At 39.7% G+C, this 14,881-nt stretch overlaps 1 protein-coding gene and 1 long non-coding RNA gene across 2 annotated transcripts in view; one reads left to right on the top strand and one right to left on the bottom strand.

The window, feature by feature from the left end:
• LOC123480838 (uncharacterized) overlaps positions 1 to 14,881 on the bottom strand; it is a 53,616-nt gene that overhangs the window by 6,288 nt on the left and 32,447 nt on the right. The gene's annotated exons all lie outside the window — the stretch shown is intronic.
• Positions 1 to 14,881, top strand: part of LOC112314814 (cytochrome P450 3A12) — a 61,660-nt gene that overhangs the window by 40,124 nt on the left and 6,655 nt on the right. The window contains exons 10-11 of the mRNA XM_053910404.2: positions 9,599 to 9,759; positions 12,995 to 13,221. Of these exons, the coding sequence (XP_053766379.1) occupies positions 9,599 to 9,759; positions 12,995 to 13,221 (388 nt within the window). The remainder of the gene's footprint in view (positions 1 to 9,598; positions 9,760 to 12,994; positions 13,222 to 14,881) is intronic.

Below are 14,881 nucleotides of genomic sequence, written 5' to 3'. Positions count from 1 at the left end.
GGTCTCGAAGTTGTTAGTTTCACTTTCTTCTCAAATAAGAATGCACCTAAGCAATAAAGTAAACATGCGAGCAAAATAGAAACAGAGACATGGAAATAAACAACAAACCGACAGTGACCAGATAGGAGGCGGGAGGGGGTCAATCAGGGGATAAAAGGGGAAGAGTCAAGGAACATGTATAAAGGACACAAGGACAAAGACAATGAGGGAGGGACTGAATGTGGAAGATGGGGGAGGGGAGGGTGGAGGAGAGTAATGGGGGGAAATGAGGAAACTGTAACTGAACAACAATTAATTAAAAAAATGCATCTTCCTGATTTTGGACTTTTTCCTCTACAAGGGAAGAGGCTATAGTAGAAAATGCCTATTAGGGGCTGTTGGCAGAGTATCCAAAACTGACTGCACTCAGCTTCCTTCTTGTCATCGGCATCCAGTGAAAACACTGGCTCTTGCAGTTGCTTGACAGTCAGGTTGCTGTGCAGGAAGGACGTGGAAGGCGAGGTGCCACCGTGGACCTCAGGGGCACCTGTCCTGCAATTCTGGGTGGAAGCTGGTCCTAACTCTCAAAGAAGCTTTACCTCACCACCGCATTTGATAAGACTTACAACTTTAAATAAGTTAAAAGCTCCTGGATTTCAACATATATAATCCATTTCTTCGGTTTTTTAGTAATTACTGACACCTAGAAGCCACAGTAATTTTTACCTGGAAAGTGCCAGGTGATGTTAAAAGGTACCACTGATCAAGGTACTGACCACTAACTAACTGCCCAGTGCACCTTCCAGCCCACGTTCTCAGCCTGAGGGATTCAACGTGGTGATTTCACTGTTAGACTACAAATTACTGGATAGAAAGTGACCTAATCAGTAAGTTCAGATTTTTTAACGGTGAAGAAATAGCAAAGATTCCTACAACCACTTAAAATATTTAATATAAATTAAAATGCAGGGAAAAGGGGACATACTTCTATTTCAAAAATATTTCCCACGTAAAACCAGAGACGTTGGCTCAACAAGCCTGGACATTTACTACTTTGTGATACTAACTCTGGTTGCTTAGAGCATTTATCAAAGAATCAGATATGCTAAAAAAAAACCCTAAAATATTATTTTTTAACAGTAAGTAAAATAATGATTTTAATGCTATTGAAAGTTCATTAAATTAACCTAATACATATAACTTCTAGGTTTTTCTATTTAAAGGTTTCATGGAAAGACAGTCAACCTAAGTGTGTATCTTTCATTGGCAATTTCCAGTTTCTTTCTCTATCTCTTTTTTTATTGTTGTCCCAGTACAGTTGTCTCCATTTTCCCACCACTACTCACTACCACCCCAGCCATCCCCACTGAACACCCTTGATCCTACCCACTTCTGACGTTGTCCATGTGTCCTTCATACATGTTCTTGGAAGACCTTTCTCCCTTTATCCCCTGTTATCATCTCCCACCTCCCCTCCAGTTACTGTCAGTTTGTTCTTTATTTCAATGTCTCTGGTTATATTCACTTGCTTGTTTGTTTTGTTGATTAGGTTCTACTTGTAGGTGAGATCATATGGTATTTGTCTTTCACTGCCTGGCTTATTTTACTTAGCATAATGCTCTCCAAATCCATCCATGCTGTTGCAAAGGGTAGGAGCTCCTTCTATCTTTCTGATGCATAGTATTCCATTATGTAAATGTACCAGTTTTTTAATTCACTCTTTTACTGATAAGCGCTTAGGTTGCTTCCAATACTTGGCTATTGTAAATTGTGCTGCTGTGAACATTGGGGTACATAGGTTCTTTGAGACTGGCGTTTCAGGATTTTTTAGGGCATAATCCCAGCAGTGGAATTGCTGTGTCAAAAGGTAGTTCCATTTTTAGTTTTAAGGAAATTCCATACTGTTTTCCACAGTGGCTGCACCAGTCTGCATTCCCACCAACATTACACTAGGGTTCCCTTTTCTCCACAACTTCTCCAGCATTTGTTGTTTGTTGATTTGTTTATGATGGCCATTCTGACTGGTGTGAAGTGTATCTCACTGTGGTTTTAATCTGCATCTCTCATGGCTAGTGATACTGAGCATCTTTTCATATGTCTCTGGGCCCTCTGTATGCCCTCCTTGGATAAGTGTCTGTTCAGATCTTATGCCCATTTTTTAAATTGGGTTGTTGTCCTCCTGGAGTGCAGTTGTGTGAGGTATTTATATATTTTGGAGATCAAACCCTTGTCTAAGGTATCATTGGCAAGTATATTTTCCCATACAGTTGGTTCCCTTTTCATTTTGCTAATGTTTTCTTTAGCTGTGCTAAAGCTTTTTATTTTGATGAAGTCCTATTTGTTTATTATTTCCTTTATGTCCCTTATTCTGGGCACATATCAGTGAAAATATTGCTGTGTGGAATATCTGAGATTTTCCTACCTATGTTCTCCTCTAGGACTTTTATGGTATTACAACTTATATTTAAGTCTCTTATCCATCTTGAGTTTATTTTTGTGAATGGTGTAAGTTAGTGGTTGTTTCCATTTGTTGAACAGGCTATTCTTACTCCATTTTATGCTTCTTCCCCCTCTGTCAAATATTAATTGACTATAGAGACCTGGGTTTATTTCTGGGCTCTATTCTGTTCCATTGATCTACATTTCTGTTCTTATGCCAGTACCATACTGTTTCCATTACAGCAGCCTTATAATATAGCTTGATATTAGGTTTGTGATCCCTCCTACTTTGTTCTTCTTTCTCAAAGTTGCTGTGGCTATTCAAGGTTGTTTAGGGTTCCATATGAATTTTTGAAGTGTTTGTTCTATATCTGTGAAATATATGTCATTGGTATTTTCATAGAGATTGCCTTGAATCTATAAATTGCTTTGGGTAGTATGGTCATTTTGATGATGTTGATTCTTCCAATCCATGAACATGGTTATGCTTCCATTTATGTCTTCCTTAATTTCTTTCTTCAGTGTTGCATAGTTCTCTGAGTACAGGTCTTTTACCTCCTTTGTTGATTTTATTCCTAAGTACTTTATTTTTCTTGTTGCTATAGCAAATAGGATTTTCTTCCTGATTTCTGTTTCTGATATTTCATTGTTGGTATACAAAAATGTCTTTGATTTCTGAATATTGATTTTGAACCCTGCTGTTTTGCCAAATTCACTTATTAGGTTGAGTAGTTTTTTGGTGGAGTCTCTAGGGTTTTCTATGTAAAACTCTCATCTGCAAACAGTGAGAGTTTTACTTCCTCCTTTCCAATTTGGATGCCTTTTATTTCTCTTTCTTGTCTGATTGCTGTGGCTAGGACTTCCAATACTATGTTGAATGGAAGTGGTGAAAGGGGGCATCCTTGTCTTGTTCCTGATATTAGTGGGAAAGCTTTTAGTTTTTCCCTGTTGAATATGATGTTGGCTGTAGGAATCTCGTATATGGCCTTTATCATGTTGAGGAATGCTCCCTCTACTCCCTCTTTGCTGAGTGTTTTTAATCATAAATGGGTGCTGTACCTTATCAAATGCTTTTTCCTCATCTATTGATATGATCATGTGATTTTTGTCTTTCCTTTTGTTTATGTGATGTATTACGTTTCTTGATTTGTGAATACTGTACCATCCTTGCATCCCTGGGATGAATCCCACTTGATCATGGTGTATGGTCTTTTTAATGTATTGATGGATGCAGTTTGCAGTTTGCTAATATTTTGTTGAGGATTTAGGCATCTATGTTCATCAGCAACATTGGCCTGTAGTCTTCTTTCCTTGTTTTGTCTTTGTCTGGTTTTGGAATTAGGATGATGCTGGCTCTGTAAAAAGAGTTTGAGTGTCTTCCCTCATCTTGGATTTCTTGGAATAATCTGAGAAAAATAGGGGTTAGCTCTTCCTTAAAAGTTTTGTAAAAATCTCCTGTGAAACTGGTACAGGGCTTTTGTGTGCTGGGAGTTTTTTGATTACTGCTTTGATTTCATCAGCTGTTATTGGTCTGTGTAGGCTTTCTGCTGCTTCTTCATTTAGTTTTGGAAGATTATATATTTCTAGAAATTTGTCCATTTCACCCTGGTATTCTAATTTCCTGGTATATAGTTGTTTGTGATAATTTCTTACAACCCTTTTTTTAAAAAAAATATTTTATTGTTGTTCAATTACAGTTGTCTGCATTTTCTCCCCACTCCTCTGCCCCACCCCAGCCAAACCCACCTCCCTAATTTCTTACAATCCTTTTTATCTCTGTGGTATCAGTTGAAATCTCTCCTCTTTCACTTCTGATTTTGTTTATTTGTGTCCTCTTTCTTTTTTTCTTGATGAGTCTGCTTAAAGGCTTGTCAATTTGTTTATCTTTTCAAATACCCAGCTTCTGGATTTTTGGATTGTTGTTTTAGTCTCTATGTTGTGTAATGCTGCTCTGATCTTGGTTATTTCTTCCTTTCTACTTGCTCTGGGCTTTGTTTGCTGTTGTTCCTCTAGTTCTTGTAGATGTAGTGTTAGGTTGTTTATTTGAAATGTTTCTATATCGTTTAGGTAGACCTGTATGTGTATGAACTTCCCTCTCAGGACTGCTTTTGCTGTGTCCATAAGTGTTGGACTGTTGTGTGTTCATTTTCACTTGTTTCCAGAAACATTTTGATTTCTTCCTTGATCTCATTATTAACCTATTCATTGTTTAATAGCATGCTATTCAATCTCCATGAATTTCAGTTTTTTTGAGCTTTTTTTCTCAAGGTTGGTGTCTAGTTTCAGGCCCTTGTGGTCTGAGAAAGTGCTTGATATGTTTTCAATTTTCTTGAATTTGTTGAGGCTGGTCTTGCATACTATCATATGGTCTATCTTTGAAAATGTTCCATGTGCATTTGAAAAGAATGTGTACTTTTACTTCTTTGGGATGAAAGGTTCTATATATATCTGTTAAGTCCATTTGATCTATGGCCTTGTTGAATGCTGCAATACCCTTGTTGATATTTTGTTTGGAAGACCTATCCATTTTTGGATAGTGGGGTGTTAAAATTCCCTACTATAAGTGTGTTGCTGTCTATATCTTTCTTGAAGTTCCCCAAGATTTTCCTAATGTATTTGGGTGCTCCTATGTTGGATGCATATATGTTTACAATGTTTATGTCTTCCTGATGGATTATTCCCTTGAGTATTATGAAGTGTTCTTCGGTGTCTCTTTTTATGGTCTTTGTTTTGAAGTCTATTTTGTCTGATATAAGTATTGCTACCCCAGCTTTTTTTTTCTGTCCATTTACATGGAATATATTTTTCTACCCCTTAACTTTCAGTCTGTGTAGGTCTTTTTTTCTGAGGTGGGTCTCTTGTAGGCAGCATATGTGTGGGTCATGTTTTCTTATCCATTCAGCTACCCTACATCTTTTGATTGGAGCATTTAATCCATTCATTTAAAGTTATTATTGTTAGGTAGTTATTCATCTCTATACTACCCTCTTTGTACCTGTGTTCCTCTCTCTCACTCTTTTTCTTCCTTTTCTTAAAGCAGTGCCTTTAGCATATCTTGCATAGCTGGTTTAGTGGAGGTGTATTCTTTCAGCCTTATTTTGTCTGGGAAGCTCCTTATTTGGCTTTCCATTTTAACTGAGAGCCTTGCTGGATAAAGTAGTCTTGATTGCAGGCCTTGGCTTTCATTACTTGGAATATTTCTTGCCAATCCCTTCTGGATTGTAGTGTTTCTATTGAGAAATCAGCTGATAGTCTTATTGGGCCTCCCTTGTATGTTACTTCCTGTTTCTCCTTTGCTGCCTTTAGGATTCTCTCTTTCTCTTTGAATTATGCCATTTTATTTATGATGTGTCTTGCAGTGGGCCTCTTTGGGTTCCTCCTGATTGGGACCCTCTTTGCTTCCTGAATTTGTGTGACTTCTTCTCTCATCAAATTAAGGAAGTTTTCCATCATTACTTTTTCAAACAGGTTTTCTATCCCTTGCTCTTCTTCTTCTCCTTCTGGTATCCCTATTATACAATTATTGTTACACTTCATGTTGTCCTGCAGTTCCCTTAACCCCCTCTTTATTATTTTTTAGTCTTTTTTCCTTTTCTTGCTCTTTCTGGATTTTTTTTCTCTGCCTTGTCCTCCAGTTCGCTGATTCAATCCTCTGCTTCATCTAGCCTGCTTTTAACTCCTTCTACTGTGTTCCTCAATTCAGAAATTGTATTCTTCATTTCCTCTTGGTTCTTGTTGACAGTTTCTATGTCCTTTTCCATGCTGGTGTAATTCATAGAATATTCCATTTAGCTTCCCCGTATTTTTGGTAATTCTCACTCAGTTCATTGAGCTTCATTATAACCATTGTTTTGAACTCAAAATCTGATAGTTGACTTCCCTTTACGTCATTTAGCATTCTTTCTGAGGATTCCTCCTTTCTTTTCATTTGGAGGTTGTTTCATTGTCTTCCCATTATTGTGAGACTCTTCTTGTTTGCCTCTGCTTCTTAAATTGATCTGTTTTGAGTCCCTGAGTTTGTGGTGTGACCTTCTATGGTAGGAGACCTGTGAGATTCAGTGGTGCAGTCTCCTTGATCTCTTGAACTTAATGCTCTTGGGAAGCCCTTTATGCCATTTATAGTGACTCTTTGGATGTAATTGGTTTTTTTTTTTTTTTAAGATTTTATTTACTTCATTTTTTAGAGAGGGGAGGGAGAGGAACATCAATGTGTGGTTGCCTCTCAAGCACCACTCACTGGGGGCCTGGCTGGCAACCCAGACATGTGCCCTAGACTGGGAGCTGAACCAGCAACCCTTTTTCTCAGGCGGGCACTCAACCACTGAGCCACACCAACGAGGGTGGATGTAATTGGGTTTTGATTGTTGTTGGATTGTTCGTTGGTGGGTCTTTCCCTCCAGGTGGTTGACTGAGGGTCACTCCATCCACCACATCTTATATGCTGATGTGCAGGTGCTGCCAGAACAAAACTACAAAACCCAAAGAACAAACTCACATCTGCAAATATATCTCAAACCGCCTCCCCACAATTCCATTATCAACAGCAAATGAACCTGTATTAATGAGCATGTAACGAGATTAAGACTATTTAAGAAAGAAGAGAAATAAACTATAGTATAAAATCTAGTGACTTAATATGCACAAACTTGATGGACAAGAAATGAATGTTAAAAAGCTATGCAGGAAAGAAATTATCTCTAATCATGGAGAAGACCACAGTGGATTTCATCTTGGTAGCTTCTAGCACTTACCACTGTTTTTCCTTTCTGGATCTGCCTCTGGTAATATCAGATGTTGACCCTGTCTGACCTAGGCAGCCTGCTCTGAGACTGCCAGGGATCTACTGTCTGTGGCTGTCTCCTTCAGTTGTTAATCTGGTCACTCTGCACTGAGCAATCAGGCTTAAGTACCACAGAACCCGGGCAGAGTCTCTCTGGGAGTTAGGGCTATTATTTCCCATCAGGCTGCAGTTGCTCAGAGGGGAGTGGTCTGCCTGAGCAGGATGGCTGCTGCCTTTTGGGGGACGACTCAACACCAGGATCCCGTTAGCTACTCTCTCAGTTCTCTCTCCAAAGCTTCCATCCCTAGTCTCTCATCAGGCATCTCTAGCCCACTCTGCCCCTGCTTTTGCTGGAGCCCCAGGTAAGTGGCTACAAATGAAAATCTGTGCATTGATCCTTTAAATGGCTCTTTGTGTTGCCAGCTGTCCATCTGTGACAGAGAGCAACCCTGCCACTTTTCACCACTAGTTGTTATCCGTGTGCTTTTTGGGTTCTGTGCTCTAAGCTGGGGATCCCAGCTTAGGGTTTAGATCCAAGACTTCTCAGGGGGATCCAACCAGTTGCTTAATTATCCATCTGGTGCTGCCACCTGTGAGCACCCAGCCAGGCTTCTCTAGTCCCCACCGCACTCCTTACCAGTCAGTTAGTGCTGAAGATGATTCTTCTGTCTGTCCAAGGTTATATGGCTTCTCTCCCTCTATTGTTCAATTGTTTGTTTCAGGTGATTTCTCCATGATTTAGTTTTAATTTCAGATTGGTCCTGGGAGTAGGTTAGTGTGGCTTCCATTTACTTCTGCGCCATCTTGCCTCTTCCTTAAATATTGTTTATTTAAATATGTTTCTGTTCTAAGTCCATTACAGGAACCATTCACATTTAACATCAATTAAAACAATATTGCTAAAGGGTTTAAAAGCAATGGTTTTGAAACTCTCTGCTGAATGGTGGTATGGATCCCTGCCCCTCTCCTGAGCTGGGCAGCCATGAGCTACGTGAAGAGTCCAGAATCAGGGCTGTCCAGGCATCTCCATCAGTAGGTTGAGCAGATGTTTCCAGCCCAGCCACCTTCAGATCCATGCGCTCACCTGTTGTCTGCTTGATGTCACAACAACCAGCCCCCTCATTTATCCCATACACTTGTAGCAGGTGACTGTCACCTATGTGGGACTCTTTGTCTGGCAGTCCTAGGGACCTCCAGGGCCAGTCCCTTGAGATAAAACCCTGTGAGCACTGATAGTTACCAAACCAAGGCAGGAGGGAGTGCTGGTTCTCTTCCTGAGAAGTTTCTGATGACCCACAGAAACAGGCCTGTCAGCTGATTTTTAGCTGCAATAAAATCTGATCTACAAAATATTCCATACAAAACTGGGAAGAAAATTCAATTTTCCTTTTCTGCTTAAGTGGGAAACATTAACCATTATGTCAGCACTCTTTAAAAAAAAAAAAAAAAACTAAAAAGTGAAATCATACAGGCATTTTCCTCCCATTTTCTTCACGTGTTTGTACCAGGCTGGGGGTGTGGGTGCGCAGCTCGCTTGCTAGCCATGGGGATGGGGTGCCAGGGTCCAGCTGGCCTTACCTGTGGGACATGAGAGCTGTAGCCCCTTCCTTCCACTCTGCTCCTTATCTGTAAGAATTGGGTGAATTTGGATATTAAAATTCTTCCCAGTTCGAAAATTCAGTGTTTTTTAACTAGAACTAGCACTAATGTACACCTTCCCTTTTCTCCCCCAAATTCACTAGACAGATTAATTGACACTATTTATAGAGAAAGAACAAATGGTTACCTAAGAATATAAATACGAGAAATCTATTCCAAATGACTTTCTAAAGAAAATGTGTGGAGTCATTTTTGGACCATGAGAAATATGTTGGTATCTTTGAGTTTTAAAAAAATCATGGAATTTATTTAAGCTTTTAAAATGCAACTATATTTAAAGTAAAATAAAATCAAGCTCTGTGAAACAAACACACAAAAATATCATTTAATTTTTCCCCACATAAGCCTTACTATTGCAAACCATCTCAAAATTGTTTCCCGGGTGAGAATGCTACACTATATTACTTGTAGCTGAGCTACTTTTGGGATTTTTCAATAATGTACTGCATATGTTACAGAAAAATGCTATCTCTGGAACTACACAGCTGTATTAGTGGCAAAAGTGACATGACCAAGAGGAGATGGCCAAGAATAATGTAGACATTTGGAAAAACTGGATCAACACTTTTTTTTCCCTTTTTCTGGATCCATAAAATAAACATCAGAGTGTAAACCCCTCCCAATTTGATCTAAACTAATACCCACTTTTTTCTCCTAGCAATTTGGAGTTTCATATGGATTTATGATCATCTAAATTGTGAGAATGTACATTTACCTAAAATGTCTTTTTTTTCCTTTTAGCTCTGTCTGATCTGGAGCTCATCGCCCAATCTATCATCTTCATTTTTGCTGGCTATGAGACCACTAGCACTTCTCTCTCCTTCCTTATGTATTTATTGGCCACTCACCCTGATGTGCAGCAGAAGCTGCAGAAGGAGATTGATGCCACATTTCCCAATAAGGTGAGTGAGTGATACCTGGAGAGGGAGGGAAAAGTGAAACCTTAGCAAGGGTGCCTCCTTACCACTTCCTGGGAGAATTTTTGCAAAGAGCATAAGCATCAATTCTTTTACCTGTGCTATTTAGGAAGGATGTAAAGAAACAAAAAGAAAGAAATATGGGTAATGTATGCTATTTACAGATGATAAGATCTTTGAAAAAAGCTTTTGTCCTGGCATATCAGGTATCTGTTATCACAATAATGCCAAGTGAAAATCTAAAAACTTCAGTGGCAATTAATAATAACCATTTATTGCTCAAGTGTCTGGATAGTTGTGTCTGTTGATATTGGCTGGACTTGCTTTGGTCTGGTTCTTGGCTGATCTAGAATGGCCACAGCTAAGCTGGTTGGACTGATTCAGCTCCACACATTCTCCACATCTCCCTTAATCCAGACAACTAGCATGGGTGTGTTCTTCTCAGGTGATGGCAGAGAGAAAGAGCAAGAAGCCCAATTCAAAAGTCTGCTTGCATCACACTTAGCCTCATTCCCTTGGTGCAGTGTATGCCACATGACCAACCTCAGCATCATGATGGAAGAGGACAAAATTAGGTGACTAAGGTCATGGACACAGGAGGAGCTGGATAACTGGCACCATTATTGCAACCTACACCTCTGGGTAAACTTTGCGGTCTAGGAGAAGCCTGGTACACAGGGAAGAGCACAGGGTAGGAAATAGAGGACATGAGTTTGAGTCCAGACTGTCATTTTGGAGAGATCTTAAGACCCTTCTGTGTCATAGGTCCTTCAGATATAAGGTAAAAAAACAAACACACAAACATTTTAGAGTCCAACTAAATTAGAGATTATCTTTTATCTCAGCGTAAGTGTATATTGGGATCGATTTTTATTGCAAGCAGATGTGTTCACTAAGAGACAGAGGCTAGCTAAAGCATTATGATCTCCCCTTTTTATATTAATAATTACAATGACAATAACGACACTATAGCTATATACTTCTAACTATATATGTCTGTTCTAAATGCCTTATATTTATAAATGAATTTAATCTTTAAAAATATTATGTATTAAAAATAGAAACAGACTCAAAGAGAACAGACTGGCAGCTATCTATCAGAGGGCAAGGGAGTTGGGTGGCTGAGTGAAAAAGGCAAAACAGTTGAGCAACACACACACAGACACACACAGACACACACACACAGACAACAGTGTGGTGACTACCAGAGGGTGAGGGGAGGTGGGGGAGGTGGAAGGCATTACAGGGGGATAAATGGTGATGGAAAGAGACTGGACATGGGGTGGTCAACACACGATACAATATACAGATCATGATATTATAGAATTGCACAGCTGAAACCACATACTTTTATTAAGCAACATCACACAGTAAATTCAGTTATAAACATTATGCAGTAGGACAAAGTAAGGCATGCCACAGCTACAGATTAGCCCCCAGTTCTCAGTGCCTTTACATAGCAAAGGGTTGTTTCCAACCGACATTACAATGTTCAAACATGATTGTTAGAGGAGGGTGGGAGTGGGCGTCTCTGCTCCACATACTTCCTAGAAAACTAAGCTTGAAAGGCTCCTTGTTCTTAAAGCTTCACTCGCTGGAATACAAGGCCTTCATGGTGTTGAGGAGTAAAGAACTAGAGTGTTGCTGACGAGATATTCATATGTTTTGGCCCTGAACTGACACACGTCACCTCAGCTCACAGCCCATTCTCAAAGCTGGTTTTCCCGAACTTCAAGTAGACTGAGAGGTGCAGAGACCACATGGGTATTGGGCGAGCTGTGAATATCTCTGCCCCACAATCCATGAAGGGTCAACTCTAATTATCTCCATGTAACATATCAGAAAACTGAGCTATGGAGAGGTGAAGTAACTCATACACGAGTCATGTCGTTAGTGGTGAAGAAGCCACTAGCCGAACCTTTAGCCTCTACAATATTGCCTCTTTAATACAACACCAAGGGATACCAAACATCGCCCACACTGTTTTCAGTTATCTGACAAAACTGGAATTCTTGGTGGTGGGAAGACACTGGCCCCTGAGGCTGGAGAGTCTTGTTTGAGATCTTCACAGCTTGCAGTCAAGCCCTGAAGCAACAAGTAGGAGACTGTTCCAGCACGGCAGCATGGGGCTGCGTGGGAATTGTTAAAAACAAATTCCACCTGTTGATAACTTCCACTACAATGAACTGTGTGTTCTGGTGGCTAGCATCCAGTCCTACCCTTCTGTTGCCATATTTGCTTTATAAATGAACTCGTTTCTCTCCAAATTATTTATAGTTTCTGTATAATATAGTGTTTCTCTCCAAATTTTTTATTAAATATTTTTTATTTTTATTGTTGTTCAAGTTCAGTTTTCTGCCTTTCCACCCCACCCCTCTCCACCATCCCAAGCTTCCCCTCCCTCCTCTGTTTCCACCCCCCTTGGTTTTGTCCATGTGTCCTTTACAGTTGTTTCTGTAAACCCTTCACCCTTTTCCCCCATTATCCCCTCCCCTCTCCCTTCTGGTTACGGTCAGTTTGTTCTTAATTTCAATGTCTTTTGTTATATTTTGCTTGCTTGTTTGTTTTGTTGATTAGGTTCCAGTTAAAGGTGAGATCATATGGTATTTGTCTATCACCCCCTGGCTTATTTCACTTAGCATAGTGCTCTCCAGTTCCATCATATAGATCATCTAAAGAGTTAGCAAGCAGAATTTTTATATTTTATTTCTTTATTTTTTATTGTTGTTCCGTTATAGTTGTCCTGCCTTTTCTCCCTTTGGTCTCTCCTGCCCTTCCCCCACACACACACACATTCCCACAGTCAATCCCCACCCTTGTTGTCCATGCCTGTGCAAGCAGAATTTTTCAACAAAAAAACTGTATGTCAGATAGGGATTTTACTCTTTTACACATTCTCTTTCCTTGGTACAGAAATGTGTCCTCTCTTTTGAAAGGATACAGTGATGTTGGCATATTTTAGTTAAGAGTAAGAGGGATTTCAGATCCTGTTCAGAGAATTGTCCCAAAGCCTCTCATATACATAACTACTCCACACATCTCAATGGACCATTTAGTAGGTCAAAGGACATGATAGATATTAAAATGTCTATAAATCTTTAGGCCCTTTACCAAAACAAAGTATTCTTTGGAACGCCTAACATTCCTATAGAACTACGTAGACTGAGTTGAAAGTTGATCCCAAACCTCAATTTATCAAAACCTCTTTCTTTCTTCCCAGGCACCTCCCACTTATGATGCCCTGATCCAGATGGAGTATCTTGACATGGTGTTGAATGAATCTCTCAGATTATTCCCAGTTGTTGGCAGACTTGAGAGAGTGTGTAAGAAAGACGTGGAAATTAATGGGGTGTTCATTCCCAAAGGGACAGGGGTGATCGTGCCAAGCTTTATTCTTCACCAAGACCCAGAGTACTGGTCAGAGCCTGAGGAGTTCCGTCCTGAAAGGTACTGGGCCCCTGGGAAAGGGCACCCTCCCTGATCCAGGCTGCTTAGGACATATGCAGATGTCTGTTAGTACAGAAGACAAACTCATGGTCATACAATCATTTATATGTACACATTTTTATTTTACTTTACTTTTTTGCTTTTTTAAAATTTTGCTCAAGTACAATTGTCTCCATTTTCCCTCCACCATTCTCTCCCATCCCACCAACCCCCAACTCCCACCCTCAACCCTACCCTCTTCTGTTGGCTTTGTCCATGAATCCTTTATACATGTTCTTTGATGACTATTACCCTATTTGCCCACTATCCCACACTGCCCTCCCCTCTGGTTGCTGTTAGTTTGTTCTTTATTTCAATGTCTCTGGTTATATTTTACTAGCTTGTTTGTTTTGTTAATTAGGTTTCATTTATAGGTGAGATCATTTGGTATTTATCTTTTACCACCTGGCTTATTTCACTTAGCACAATGTTCTCCAGTTCCATCCATGCTGTTTCAAAGGGTAGGAGCTCCTTCTTTCTTTCTGCTGCATAGTATTCCATTGTGTAAATGTACCACAGTTATTTGGTCCACCCACTCACTGATGGCCACTTAGGTGGCTTCCAGCACTTAGCTATTGTAAATTGTGCTGCTATGAACATTGGGATGCAAGGTTTTTTTAATTGGTGTTTCAGGATTCTTAGGGTATAATCTCAGCAGTGGAATTGCCCAGTCAAAAGGCAATTCCATTTTTAGGGTTTTTTTTTAAAGGAAATTCTGTTTTCCACAGTGGCTGCACCAGTCTGCATTCCCACCAACAGTGCAGTAGGGTTTCCTTTTCTCCACCACTTCTCCAACACTTGTTGTTTGTTGATTTGTTTATGATGGCCATTCTGACCAGTGAGAAATGGTATCTCACTGTAATTTTAATTTGCATATCTCAGCAGCTAGTGATGCTGAGCATCCTTTCACATGTCTCTGGGACCTCTGTATGTCATAATTGGAGAAGTGTCTTTTCAGGTTCTTTGCCCATTTTTAATTGGGTTATTTGTCTTCCTTGAGTGTAATTCTCTATATATTTTGGAGATCAAACCCTTGTCAGAGGTATCATTAGCAAATATATGTTCCCATATGCTTGGTTCCCTTTTTGTTTTGCTGATGTTGCCTTTAGCCATGCAGAAGCTTTTTGATGAGGTCCCTTTTGTTTATTCTTTCATTTATGTCCCTTGCTCTAGGGGACATATAGATGAAAATATTGCTGCATGGAATATCTGAGATTTTCCGGCCTATGTTCTCCTCTAGGGCTTTTGTGGTGTTGTGACTTATATTTAAGTCTTTTATCCATCTTGAGTTTATTTTTGTTTATTGTGCAAGTTGGTGGTCGAATTTCATTTTTTTTCCATGTAGCTCTCCCAACACCATTTCTTGAAGAAGCTATTTTTACTCTTTAAGCATTTTATGCTTCTTCCCCCTCTGTCAAATATTAATTGACTATAGAGACCTGGGTTTATTTCTGGGCTCTATTCTGTTCCATTGATCTACATTTCTGTTCTTATGCCAGTACCATACTGTTTCCATTACAGCAGCCTTATAATATAGCTTGATATTAGGTTTGTGATCCCTCCTACTTTGTTCTTCTTTCTCAAAGTTGCTGTGGCTATTCAAGGTTGTTTAGGGTTCCAT

This window comes from Desmodus rotundus, chromosome 1 (genome assembly GCF_022682495.2).
Source record: "Desmodus rotundus isolate HL8 chromosome 1, HLdesRot8A.1, whole genome shotgun sequence".
NCBI lineage: Eukaryota > Metazoa > Chordata > Mammalia > Chiroptera > Phyllostomidae > Desmodus > Desmodus rotundus.
This window is presented reverse-complemented; position numbering and strand designations above follow the sequence as displayed.